Source organism: Bos mutus, chromosome 16, assembly GCF_027580195.1.
Source record: "Bos mutus isolate GX-2022 chromosome 16, NWIPB_WYAK_1.1, whole genome shotgun sequence".
NCBI lineage: Eukaryota > Metazoa > Chordata > Mammalia > Artiodactyla > Bovidae > Bos > Bos mutus.
This window is the reverse complement of record NC_091632.1, coordinates 57,710,743-57,723,619: the sequence shown is the minus strand read 5'-3', so window position 1 is coordinate 57,723,619 and position 12,877 is coordinate 57,710,743. Positions and strand designations below refer to the sequence as shown.

General features: G+C 39.8%; 1 protein-coding gene across 1 annotated transcript in view; it reads left to right on the top strand.

The window, feature by feature from the left end:
* The window catches only part of DNAH14 (dynein axonemal heavy chain 14), a 354,570-nt gene that overhangs the window by 307,468 nt on the left and 34,225 nt on the right, over positions 1-12,877 (top strand). Inside the window, exons 75-76 of the mRNA XM_070384410.1 lie at positions 6,644-6,746; positions 8,727-8,954. Coding sequence (XP_070240511.1) covers positions 6,644-6,746; positions 8,727-8,954 — 331 coding nt within the window. The remainder of the gene's footprint in view (positions 1-6,643; positions 6,747-8,726; positions 8,955-12,877) is intronic.

The window sequence follows — 12,877 nt, the reverse complement described above, 5'->3', positions numbered from 1 at the left end:
TGTATAATAGGCTCCAGTTTCATCCACCTCATTAGAACTGATTCAAATGTATTCTTTTTAATGGCTGAGTAATACTCCATTGTGTATATGTACCACAGCTTTCTTATCCATTCATCTGCTGATGGACATCTAGGTTGCTTCCATGTCCTGGCTATTATAAACAGTGCTGCGATGAACATTGGGGTACACATGTCTCTTTCCCTTCTGGTTTCCTCAGTGTGTATGCCCAGCAGTGGGATTGTTGGGTCGTATGGCAGTTCTATTTCTAGTTTTTTAAGGAATCTCCACACTGTTCTCCATAGTGGCTGTACTAGTTTGCATTCCCACCAACAGTGTAAGAGGGTTCCCTTTTCTCCACACCCTCTCCAGCATTTATCGCTTGTAGACTTTTGGATCGCAGCCATTCTGACTGGTGTGAAATGGTACCTCATAGTGGTTTTGATTTGCATTTCTCTGATAATGAGTGATGTTGAGCATCTTTTCATGTGTTTGTTAGCCATCTGTATGTCTTCTTTGGAGAAATGTCTATTTAGTTCTTTGGCCCATTTTTTGATTGGGTCATTTATTTTTCTGGAATTGAGCTGCGGGAGTTGCTTGTATATTTTTGAGATTAGTTGTTTGTCAGTTGCTTCATTTGCTATTATTTTCTCCCATTCTGAAGGCTGTCTTTTCACCTTGCTTATAGTTTCTTTTGTTGTGCAGAAGCTTTTAATTTTAATTAGGTCTCATTTGTTTATTTTTGCTTTTATTTCCAATATTCTGGGAGGTGGGTCATAGAGGATAAAAGTGCCTTTAAATGAGGGTCTCTGCTTCTTCATGCCGTTATTCTTCTGCTGTGAGCATCCACAAGGGAATTATGAAACCAAAATGCAGCTGTCTGGCTTAACTTTCTAAAACCTTTACTAATAGTATGCATTCTGTTCTCAGACTATTATTCTTTAAGCAGTTTAAAAACTATTTCCTAATTTCACTTTTTCACATTTGTTTCATTACTTGAATCAGAAGATGAAGATTACTTAATTATATGATTTCAACAGATGCAAACTCTGAAATATGACACAATAATTTCTACTAGATTTTTCATTATTAATTCAAAAAATATTTGTAGGAAAGCTACTATTTGCCAGAAATCATTCTAGAGACTAAGGATACAGCATGGACCAGACAGTCATTGTATCAGCATTCAAAAAGTGTATTAAGACATAAAGGAGCAATAGAATGACAGATAGTATTGTATCGTTTTTTTAATTAATAAAATGTTCTTCAGAACAGTTTCAAAAGCTTAATAAGAGTAATTGACAATCATTAAAACTATGCTCTATAACCAGTTGCCTGAGGAGGCCTTACAGATAGCTGAGAAAAGAAGAGAAGCAAAAGGCAAAGGAGAAAAGGAAAGATATACCCATTTGAATGGGTTCCAAATGGGTTCCAAAGAGTTCCAAAGAATACCAAGGAGAGAGAAGAAAGTCTTCCTCAGTGATCAATGCAAAGAAATAGAGGAAAACAAAAGAATGAGAAAGACTAGAGATCTCTTCAAGAAAATTAGAGCTATCAAGGGCATATTTCTTGCAAAGATGGGCACAATAAAGGACAGAAATGGTATGGACCTAGCAGAGGCAGAAAATATTAAGAAGATATACATAGAAGAACTATACAAAAAAGATCTTACTGACCCAGATAACCACAATGGTGTGATCATTCACCTAAAGCCAGATATCCTAGAATGCGAAGTCAAGTGGGCCTTAGGAAGCATCACTATGAAAAAAGCTAATGGAGGAATGGAATTCCAGTTGAACTATTTCAAATCCTAAAAGATGATGCTGTGAAAGTACTACACTCAATATGCCAGCAAATTTGGAAAACTCATCAGGGGCCACAGGACTGGAAAAGGTCAGTTTTCATTCCAATCCAAAAGAATGACAATTCCAAAGAATGTTCAAACTACTACACAATTGCACTCATCTTACACGCTAGCAAAGTAATGCTCAAAATTCTCCAAGTGACATTTCAACAGTACGTGAAACAAGAACTTTCAGATATTCAAGCTAGATTTAGAAAAGGCAGAGGAACCAGAGATCAAATTGTCAACATTTGTTAGATCATTGAAAAAGCAAGAGAGTTCCAGAAAAACATCTACGTCTGCTGTATTGACTATGCCAAAGCCTTTGACTGTGTGGATCACAACAAACAGGAAAATTCTGAAAGAGATGGGAGTACCAGACCACCTGACCTGCCTCTGGAGAAATCTGTATGCAGGCCAAGAAGCAACAGTTAGAACCAGATGTGGAACAACAGACTGGTTCCAAATAGGGAAAGGAATACATCAAGGCTGTATACTGTCACCCTGCTTATTTAATTTATATGCAGAATAACCCCAAAACCCCAGCTTTCACCAGGTGGCTTTTCACCAGAATGTGGGGGGCTCTGAGGGACACAGGAGGGTGCACGGGCCGCAGGGGACACCGCCTCAGCACCTCACCCACCTTGTGGCTCAGACCTGAGGGGGTCACCCCACAACGCCCCCCCACAGAGTGCTGACACCACACCGTGGACAGAATACCCTGGCTGACCGAGCTCTATAATCAAGGGCAATTTCAAAACTGAAAATTCTTGAAGCAGACCTGAGGTCAGGTTTCTTACTGTGGAAACTCAGACGTCCCTAGGAGAAGACAGCTCAGAGAAACCGAGTTTCTGGGGAGCTGAGTTCGCAATCACCCACGGGATCTCTTCATTGATGGCGTCCAGCTGCTCCTGCAGCATCACAGTCAGAGTCTTGGCATTGGCCTGCCCGCTGGGTGACAGCTGAATGGCCAAGCTGAAGAGGGTGACCCTGTCGCCCTCGCCGTCAGACACGCCCTCGTCACTCTCGAATGCCTGGGCCATGATGTGAAATGCCAGGCTGGATGAAGCACAAGCTGGAATCAAGATTACTGGTAGAAATATCAATAACCTCAGATATGCAGATGACACCACCTTTCTGGCAGAAAGAGAAGAGGAACTAAAGAGCCTCTTGATGAAAGTGAAAGAGGAAAGTGAAACAGCTGGCTTAAAACAACATTCCAAGAACGAAGATCATGGCATCCAGTCCCATCACTTCATGGCAAATGGATGGAGAAACAATGGAAACAGTGACAGACTTTTATTTTCCTGGGCTCCAAAATCTCTGCAAATGGTGACTGCAGCCATGAAATTGAGACTCTTGCTCCTTGGAAGAAAAGCTATGACCAACCTAGACAGCATATTAAAAAGCAGAGACATCACTTTGCTGACAAAGTTCTGTGTAGTCAAAACTATGGTTTTTCCAGTAGTCATGTATGGATGTGAGAGTTGGACTATAAGGAAGGCTGAGTGCTGAAGAATTGATGCTTTCAAACTGTGATGTTGGAGAAGACTCTTGAGAGTCCCTTGGACTGCAAGGAGATCCAACCAGTCCATCCTAAAGGAAATCAGTCCTGAATATTCATTGGAAGAACTGATGCTGAAGCTCCAATACTCTGGCCACCTGGTGTGAAGAACTGACTCATTGGAAAAGATCCTGATGCTGGGAAAGAGCGAAGGTAGGAGGAGAAGGGGACGACAGAAGATGAGATGATTGGATGGTATCACCATCTCTATAGACATGTGTTTGAGCAAGCTCCAGGACTTGGTGATGGACAGGGAAGCTTAGTGTGCTGCAGTCCATGGGCTTGGAAAAAGTCCAACATGACTGAGTGACTGAACTGATACTGATATAACCAGAGGATGATCAAGGGAAATTAATACTTCTTTATCAAATCAAGCCTTTAAATATTTATTACTAGTACCCTAGCAGCCCACACAGAGAGAGGAAAATGTGAAAAAGTTTTCTTAAATTTAGGAATTAAAGGAATATGTTCACAATATATTGCCAGGAGGAAAAATAGAAGGCTACAAATTGTAGCCTGTACAGTACATGTATGTATAGCATATATCATATTTTTATTTTAAAAATGAAATAGAGAATCAGAGAGGGAAAAAAATGAAAAATATAATACTTACTTCATCAAAGTTCAGATTTTATTTCTCTGTCTTGTTTGGTGTATTTTTGCTTTTGTTGTTTTGGGGTTTTTTTTAATACTTATTTATTTACTTTGGCTGCACTGGGTCTTAGTTGGGGCATGTGGGATCTTCACTTTGGCATGTGGACTCTTAGTTGCAGCATCCCGGATCTAGTTCCCCAACCACAAGAATCGAACCTGGGCCCCCTATGTTGGGAGTGTGGAGTCTTAGCCACTGAACCACCAGGAAAGTCCCTTGGTTTGTTTTTTAAATTAAAATAATTTCAGACTTGCAGAAAAAATGCTGCTGTAGCCACACGTTCCAGGAAACAAACTCACTCAGAAGGACAATGCAGATAGTGGAGTGCAGTTTATTACACCCGTGGGCCCAAGGCAGAGTCTCCTCTTAGCCAAGGACCCCGACCAGTTTTTGCGAAAACCTTATATACCCTAAGTGTACTTGCTCAAACCCACCTCCCCAAATTCCTTGAAACTAGTCCAGACAAGGTAAAAGAGAGATACAGTCAAAGTTAATCCATGATTCATGTGTCAAAAGACTAGATAAACAGTGGATATTTATCAATAGGCCTGTGGTCATATCCCAGTAAACATAATGAAATTTACCACTTTGTTCTCTTACAGAGATAATTAGCATATTCTTTATGCAACAGAGAGTCCAAGTACAAGTCCTGAGGCTCTTTTATCCGGGGTCTGGTTTTCCATTGGTATGCCATTTCTATAGACGCCAGGCACAAAGTTCAGAGTCCATTGGGAGGGTACCATGCGTGTAGCCTAATGTTCGCAGCCTGGCCTAAGATGGAGTCCAGCTCTGTCTGTTTCCTCCTTCAATGCAAGAATGATCCAAAAACTCTCCTCTACTGTTAACCTCTTTTCCTCGTTTACCCTATCATTTCTTTGTATGTACATAAGTGTGTATGTGTGTATGACATTTTTTAAATCCTTTGAAAGTTAAGTTCAGTGTCCAGGCAGACACAATGCCATTTGACCTCCAAGTACTGTAGTGTGTGTCTGTGTCTGTGTTAGTTGCTCAGTTGAGTCTGACTCTCTGTTACCCCATGGACTGAGGACCTCAAGTCTTCTTGAGGTCCTCTGTCCATAAAACTATCCAAGCAAGAATACTGGAGTGGGTAGCCGTTCCCTTCTCCAGGGGATCTTCCTAACCCAGGGATCAAACCTAGGTCTCATGCATTGCAGGCAGATTCTTTACCTGATTATCTAATCAATAGAACTTAGTCATATCTAGCCTGTTATCCCAATAATATCTTTTATTGCAAAAGGAGAAAAATGTTAGGTCCAGATTCCAATTCAGGATTTCACAGTGCATTCAGTTGTCATGTCTCTTAATTCTCCTTTGTTCTAGAATAGTTCCTTAGTATGTCTTTGTCTTCTACAACTTGGACATTTTCTGAAAAGTACAAGCCAGTCATTCGGTAAAATGTCCATCAGTTTGGGTTTGTCTGCTATTTTCTCATGGTTAGAGTTACTTTATACAGTATTGCAGGAATACCACAGAAGTGTTATTGAATCTTTCTTTGTACATCATAGCAAGAAGTAACTGATGTACAAAGAAAAATTCAACAACACTTCTGTGGTATTCCTGAAATACCACACTGTTCCCACTACTGGTGACATTTCTCATTTTGATTATTTAATTAAAGTGGTATCTACCAACTGTAGAGACGCATCTCAAACTTTTCCCTACTACTATTAACTTCCATTGATAATTTTCGGGTGCATAATTAGTAGACTATTTGCCAAATGGTAACTTTCTAATGCCATAATTTCTTGTAAATTTTAAATTAAATTCTGCTATTAGGAGATTTTCTCTTCCCTATTTATTTATTCATTTGTTTACTTACATCAGCATGGACTCACGGATTTCTATTTTATTTAGTGGATTATAATCTGTTACTGTGAATGTTTATTATGATGTTCAGTTGTGCCAGATTTGACCAATGGAACTCTGGTTTTTATTTTGTTCTTAATTTGTCATTTTTTCCAAGTTTTTTGCAATGAACCTAGATCATTTTTGTACCTAAGTGAGGGAAGACTACCTTTTCAAAATGGGAATTAATGGATCTTACTGTCACGCGAATGTATGTTCCTCGGTTCTTTGTCTCGTCACAACAAAGATTTGGAGCAACGGACATTAAAGCCCTCAGCGCGTCACAGCTCTAGGGTCTTGGACAAATCATGTTATACCTCTTAGGCAAATCAGTGTTACAGCTGTATTTTATTTAGAGAGAGAGAGAGAGAGAGAAAGAGCGCACGCACGCGGGAGAGAGAGTCCGTGAAAAAGCGCTTTGGCTCCTCCTTTTATATGTTTTTTCCTCCACCTGGGCCTCCCCCGTGCAAATTGGGCTTAGCCAGGAGTGCTGTTTGTTCTGCCTGAAGTCTTCACTCTGGTCCTCGGACCTTCCTTTGACCTTCCTTGTCTTTTAGCCACCGCCATTTTGGAATCCTTTTCATATAGAAGTTCTTATGGTTAGTTATTAAAGTGATTTTCTAAGGCCATTTTAACATTAAAACAACTATGATTCTTAGAACATATTGATTTCATTAAAATTTTTCACATTAAAATATTTATAAATGTTTTCTTTTTACAGATTTAATAGTCCAGATGTGACAATAGAGCCTAAGTTCAGGCTATGGTTAAGCTCAAAATCAGACAGTTCTTTCCCAATTCCTATCCTTCAAAAGAGTTTAAAGGTAAGGGCAATGTATAAGAGATACTAGTATTGACTCTGAAGCACCGTTTGAATGTAAATTATCTTGTATTCATGATTCTGAATTAAGAAGAGAGTGCTAATTCTAGTATGCTAAATCTTTCCTGTGCTCAGCCTAACATTGTGGACCAGAAGGATGCAAAAGTATAAACAAGATCCCTGCTTTCAAGGGATTGGACAGTTTAAATGTTTGTTTTCTCAAACAAGGATGCTTAAACTTCCAACTCCCATAAACCAGAAGATAGAGTAAAGAATTTGGGTCCTTCCTTGCCTTTTGCTTCTCTAGCTTTTTCCTGTCTCTGGTCCCCCCTAACTCTTTCACAATTTGTTATTAATTCTCTGAAAAGGATCTGGCAAAAAGCAGGTTGAAACTATTGACTAAAAAGTCCTATTTAAAAATTATTTGTGACTTCTACTCATATCCACCATTAAGTTTAAATAAATACTAAGAGTTGCATCAATTCTGTTAAACAAGTGTCCAGTTGACCAAAAGATGGAGTCCTAATAACAAAGAAGACTGACCGTGGCACAGGCAGAACGCATGCCCAGATATGCAAACACATGCACACTTCCGAGTTTAACAATTAGTGTGAAGACAGAGGAAATGGGGTGGATGGGCAGTTTCCTGATAGAGTCCCAATCCAGCCTGAGAATAAATCAAGTTTACTCTTGGGAAACAAAGAAACTTCTCTCTGTCACACTGACCCCCAGCTCTTCCCAGATCCCTGGGTGTATTTACCCAAGACCACAGTACTGAGGCACTTCCCAGCTTCCCTACTCCTGGAGAAGGTGGGACATGGATTGGAGAAATCTGCAGCTTTTTGTCTGAGACTCAAGACAGCATTTTATCTTCATCCAGGAGAGGGGGATATGAAAAGTGGCGACAGAGGTAAAACTTCAAGGAACATTTTAAGTGCTCTGTGAATAAATCAGTCAGTCTGATCCTTAACTCAGAAATCTCACGTTCCACAGGAAACTCTACTCAATGCTTTGTGGTGACCTATATGGGAAAAGAATCTTAAAAAGTGTGAATATATGTATATATAACTGATTCACTTTGCTGTACAGCAAAAACAAACAACCTTGTAAATTAACTATACTCCAGTGAAAATTAATTAAATAAATTCAATTTTAAAAGAAATTTCATGTTTATGTACACACACACACACACACATATATCATAGTACTTATCTACACATATTTATACATATCCTACATACGTATCCATATAATTGAAATACACATACACATATATATGTCTATGTGTGTATGTCTATGAAAACTGTGCAAGCAAAGAAACATTTTCAGACCTTTCGGTTTTAGACTTACAGTCATGCTCTTTAAAAAAAAGCCCTCCAAGTAATTCTCTTTCCACTTCACCTCCTGTACCTCCTCATTTCAATTTTCCTAGGTAAGAAATCAATCAATTTTCAATGAAAACAGAGCACTTTAGTAACACACCAAGTTATTTGTCCTCTTTTTCCATATCACTGATGATTAGATACTTTTGTTGGTTCCACAAGTTCTCTGTGTACTATATGTGATGCCCCTTCTCTCTGCTGCCTTGCCGAGGCCATGCAGCCCTGATTCTGTTACAGCCACTTAGCTGCCATCAAGCATTTAGAATATAGGAATTCTTCACTTTCAACTTTCTAAAAAGCTGGGCTTGCTGAGCAAACAGGAGTGCTTTTAATAACATTGTTGTACTTCTCATTTTAAAGTACGAATTGGAACAATTGGAAATCTGATACAATCCCTTTACAGAAGTTTTCAAATGGGACAAGAATAACACAAGATTTTTTATTTGGTACTGAATCTTAAAAAGAGTTATAGTCTTAGCAAGTTCTGTTATCAGATATAGTCTTAGCTAGTTCTCTATGTAAGTAAGAGTCCCCCACCCCCCACCAGTCCTAATGCCTGTGTCTGTCCTCGCAAGTTGTTTTTACTCACATCTGTTTTAAAGATTGCAGTGGAAAATCCCCAGGGACTGAAAAATAATTTACTTCAGACATTTGGATACAGTGGGAGTGGAGAGATAACAGAAGAGTTATTTGAAAAACCTGACTATGGACCATGGTGGAAAAAAATTTTATTCAGCTTGTGTTTCTTCAATGCTCTGATCAATGAAAGAAAAATTTATGGAATATTGGGCTGGAATATTGCATATGCATTTAGTTCTTCAGACTTGGAGGTAAGTCTGGTACTTTGTATATAACACCAAATAAGTAGTGATATGGAGAAGGCAATGGCACCCCACTCCAGTACTCTTGCCTGGAAAATCCCATGGACAGAGGAGCCTGGTAGGCTGTAGTCCGTGGGGTCGCTAAGAGTCAGACATGACTGAGCAACTTCACTTTCACTTTTCACTTTCACGCATTGGAGAAGGAAATGGCAACACACTCCAGTGTTCTTGCCTGGAGAATCCCAGGGACGGGGTAGCCTGGTGGGCTGCCGTCTGTGGAGTCACACAGAGTCGGACATGACTGAAGCGACTTAGCAGCAGCAAGTAGTGATAAGATAAAAAAAGCCTAGTGTATCTACACAAATACTAAATGTTTTTCATGGTACTAAAGTAACAAACTCTGTAACTAGGCGATGAGGGCTGACTAACATTTAAAAGCGGGGACCTGGAAGCCCTCTTTTCAGGAATCAAATCAGAGCTCCTCTGCTTATAGCTGTACAGGATTTACAAGTTATTTGGCAAGCTTACTAACCTCTCTGGGTCTTAGTTTCCTTGACCAAAAAAGTACCTCTGCCAAAGGGCGTTGTAAGAGGCAGACTAGGGACTTCCCTGGTGGTCCGGTGGCTTAATTCTGTACTTCCAGGCAGGGGGCTGGGGTTCAATCCTGGTCAGGGAACCAGATCCCACATGCTGCAACTAAGATCTGTCACAGCCAAATAAGAAAATAAAATTTTTTTAAGAAAAATAAGAACAGACTAGTCAATACAGTATGAATTGTAAAGCACTTAAAACAGTGCCTGACACATAAAAATCACCACAAAAGTGTTTGTTGTTTCTACTTATTCATTTAAAGCAAGAAAAATTACATTGACCCATTGTAGGAGGGAAATTTTAGCTGAAGAGTCTTCACTATTCTTTATATAGAACCCTTTATTTGTGTTTAATATTGCAAACTATTTTTCTTAATTTACAGTGTTGTGTTAGTTTCTGGTATATAGGCACAGTGATTCTCTTTTTCATATTCTCTCCCATGTGGCTTATCACCAGATATTGTATATAGTTCCCTGAGCTATGTAGTAGGACTTTATTGCTTATCCATTCTATATATATAATAGTTTGTATCTGCTAGTTCTGAACTCCCAATCCAGCTCTCTACTGCTTCCCCTATTTGGCATCCACAAGCCTGTTCTTTGTTTCTGTGAGTCTGTTCATTTGTGTCATAGTCTAGATTCCACTGGAGAAGGCACTGGCAACCCACTCCAGTGTTCTTGCCTGGAGAATCCCAGGGACAGGGGAGCCGGTAGGCTGCTGTCTATGGGGTCCCACAGAGTCTGACACGACTGGCACGACTTAGCAGCAGCAGCAGCTAGAGTCCACACATAAGTGAGATCATATGGTATTTGTGTTTCTAACTTACTTTGCTTAGTATGATAATCTCTAGGTCCATCCATGTTGCTTCAAATGGCATTTTTTTCCTCCTTTTTTATGGCTGAGTAATACTCCATTCATCTGTCAATGGCTATTTAGGTTGTTTCCATGTCTTGTCTATTATAAATAGCACTGCTATGAATGTTGGGATGTGTATATTTTTTCAAATAATAGTTTTGTTGAGATATATGCCTAGGAATGGGATTTCTGGGTCATATGGCAACTCTCCTTTTAGTTTTTTGGGGAAACTGCATACACTGCCTTGATTCCCCATACATCCTATTTGGTTCAGTTTCTCTGGAGAACACTGCCAAATACAACAATTAGGGGAATATTTATTAAAACCACAATAAGATACCACCTTTCAGTACCACGGTGGCTAAAATAAACAAACAAAAATGTAGAGAAGCAGGCACTATCTCATACAGCTAATTTAATTGTTAGTAACTTTCCAGAAGACAATTTGATAATATATTTTGAAAGCCTTTAAAGAATTCCTGTTACTATTGATATAGACGAAGATAGTCACATTTATAAGATTGATTGCCAAAATTGGGTTATAACAGAACATGTATAGTGTGATCTCACTTCTGCACACATATTTAGAGTATATATTTATTTCAGTATAAATATACACAGATGGTTTAATATACACTAAACCATCTGCAAGAGAAACAAATGGTAGGACTGCAGAGGGCCAGGTGTTGGCAGGGTCATGCAAAGAGCGTGGGGTGAAAGGCAGCAGCTTTACTTGGCTCAGGCTGGAATTTATGGGCTGCTGCTGTCCTTTTGGCATTTGGCAGAGAGGCTTGCTTAAACAGAAGCAGCTGGTTACATGGTGGCTGCTGCTGCTAAGTCACTTCAGTAGTATCTGACTCTGTGCGACCCCATAGACGGCAGCCCACCAGGCTCCCCTGTCCCTGGGATTCTCTAGCCAAGAACACTGGAGTGGGTTGCCATTTCCTTCTCCAATGCATGAAAGTGCAAGTCAAGTCACTGAATCGTGTCCGACTCTTCGAGATCCCATGGACTGCAGCCTACCAGGCTCCTCCATCTATGGGATTTTCCAGGCAAGAGTACTGGAGTGGGGTGCCATTGCCTTCTCCGTACATGGTGGCGCCGCTCTCCAAAAGAAGCAGCCTTCCCCTCCTTTGTCCTCCCCTTTCATGTGGCGAGTGTGAGAGCATTCTTCCCAGTGGCAAAGAAACAGACTGCCTGCGTGCCAGGATATCTGAGTCTGGGTACCTGATATTCAAGTAGTTGTCTAGAAACGCCAAATGCTAGCACCTTGAAACTGTGGGAAATTGGATTGCTGTACAGCCCCTCTCATTAAGTGGAAACTTCTGGTTCAGTGGGAAGTTGAGTTTGGACTCAGCTCCTCCCACTAGGGGAGGAGTTTCAGGCCCAGTCAGCTCCCTGTCAGGCAACTTGGAGAGTTTCCTCAGTGGACTGACAACTGACTGATGCTATCTGCCAGCCCATAGGACTAAACGTCAATATAGTTTCCACCACATGTAGGACTACCACCACTTTAAGCTCCCCAAAGTCTGGACCTGAGCCACAATGACAAGGCCAAGAAAAATAACATATCAAACAAGATCCAGTAGCCAAAGAGAGAAAGAACACAGGAAATAGAACAGAAAATTATAAGAGCCCATAAGGATACAAAAGTACATACACATTTTACACACATGATTTTTTGTTCCATGAGCACATATCAAAGAATTTTTAACTCATTGATAAAAGAATCAGCAGGATGGTAAAACTGATTTTTAAAAGTATTTGTTGTCTAATTGCTAAGCCGTGTCCAACTCTTGCAAGTTGGAAAAGGACTGTGGCCCACCAGGCTCCTCTGTCCATGAAATTCTCTAGGCAAGCATACTAGAATGGGTTGCCATTTCCTTCTCCAGAGGATCTTGCTGACCCAAGGATCAAACCCGCATGTCTCCTGCATTGCAGACAAACTCTTTACCACTGTGCCACCAGGCTCCTTTTAAAAGTATAGGATAACAGAAATATTTAGAATTATTTAAACAATTATAATGAAATATGATTATCAAATTACATATAAAACTGCCAAATGCCATACAGGCAATAAAATTGTAACCTTGGGGTTGTAATTTTCTTTAGGAGCCAGAAACCATTTGTATTTCTACAAGACAAAATTTCATTTGCATCATTATCAGAAAGAAACAGATACAGGGCCAACAGTTTCCTATAAGTTAGCCTATACTTGTCCAGAGTTGTAAAGTGCTCTAATCAATAGGAAATAGTAAATCAAAACAAAAGCAGATACTCCTGAAGTATTTGCTAATCCTTGAGTGAGCATGTTAAACAATGTTCCAGTATGACATTGAAAAGATATATGGTTGTCCTTTTGCCTTTTTTTCAAACTTTTGAATTTTTATTTGTGTCATTAGCTCAATTTATGATTGTAAATATGATCAATTTATGATCCCCAACAATTATGTATTATCCCTACAAGAGGATCAGTGTCACTGTGT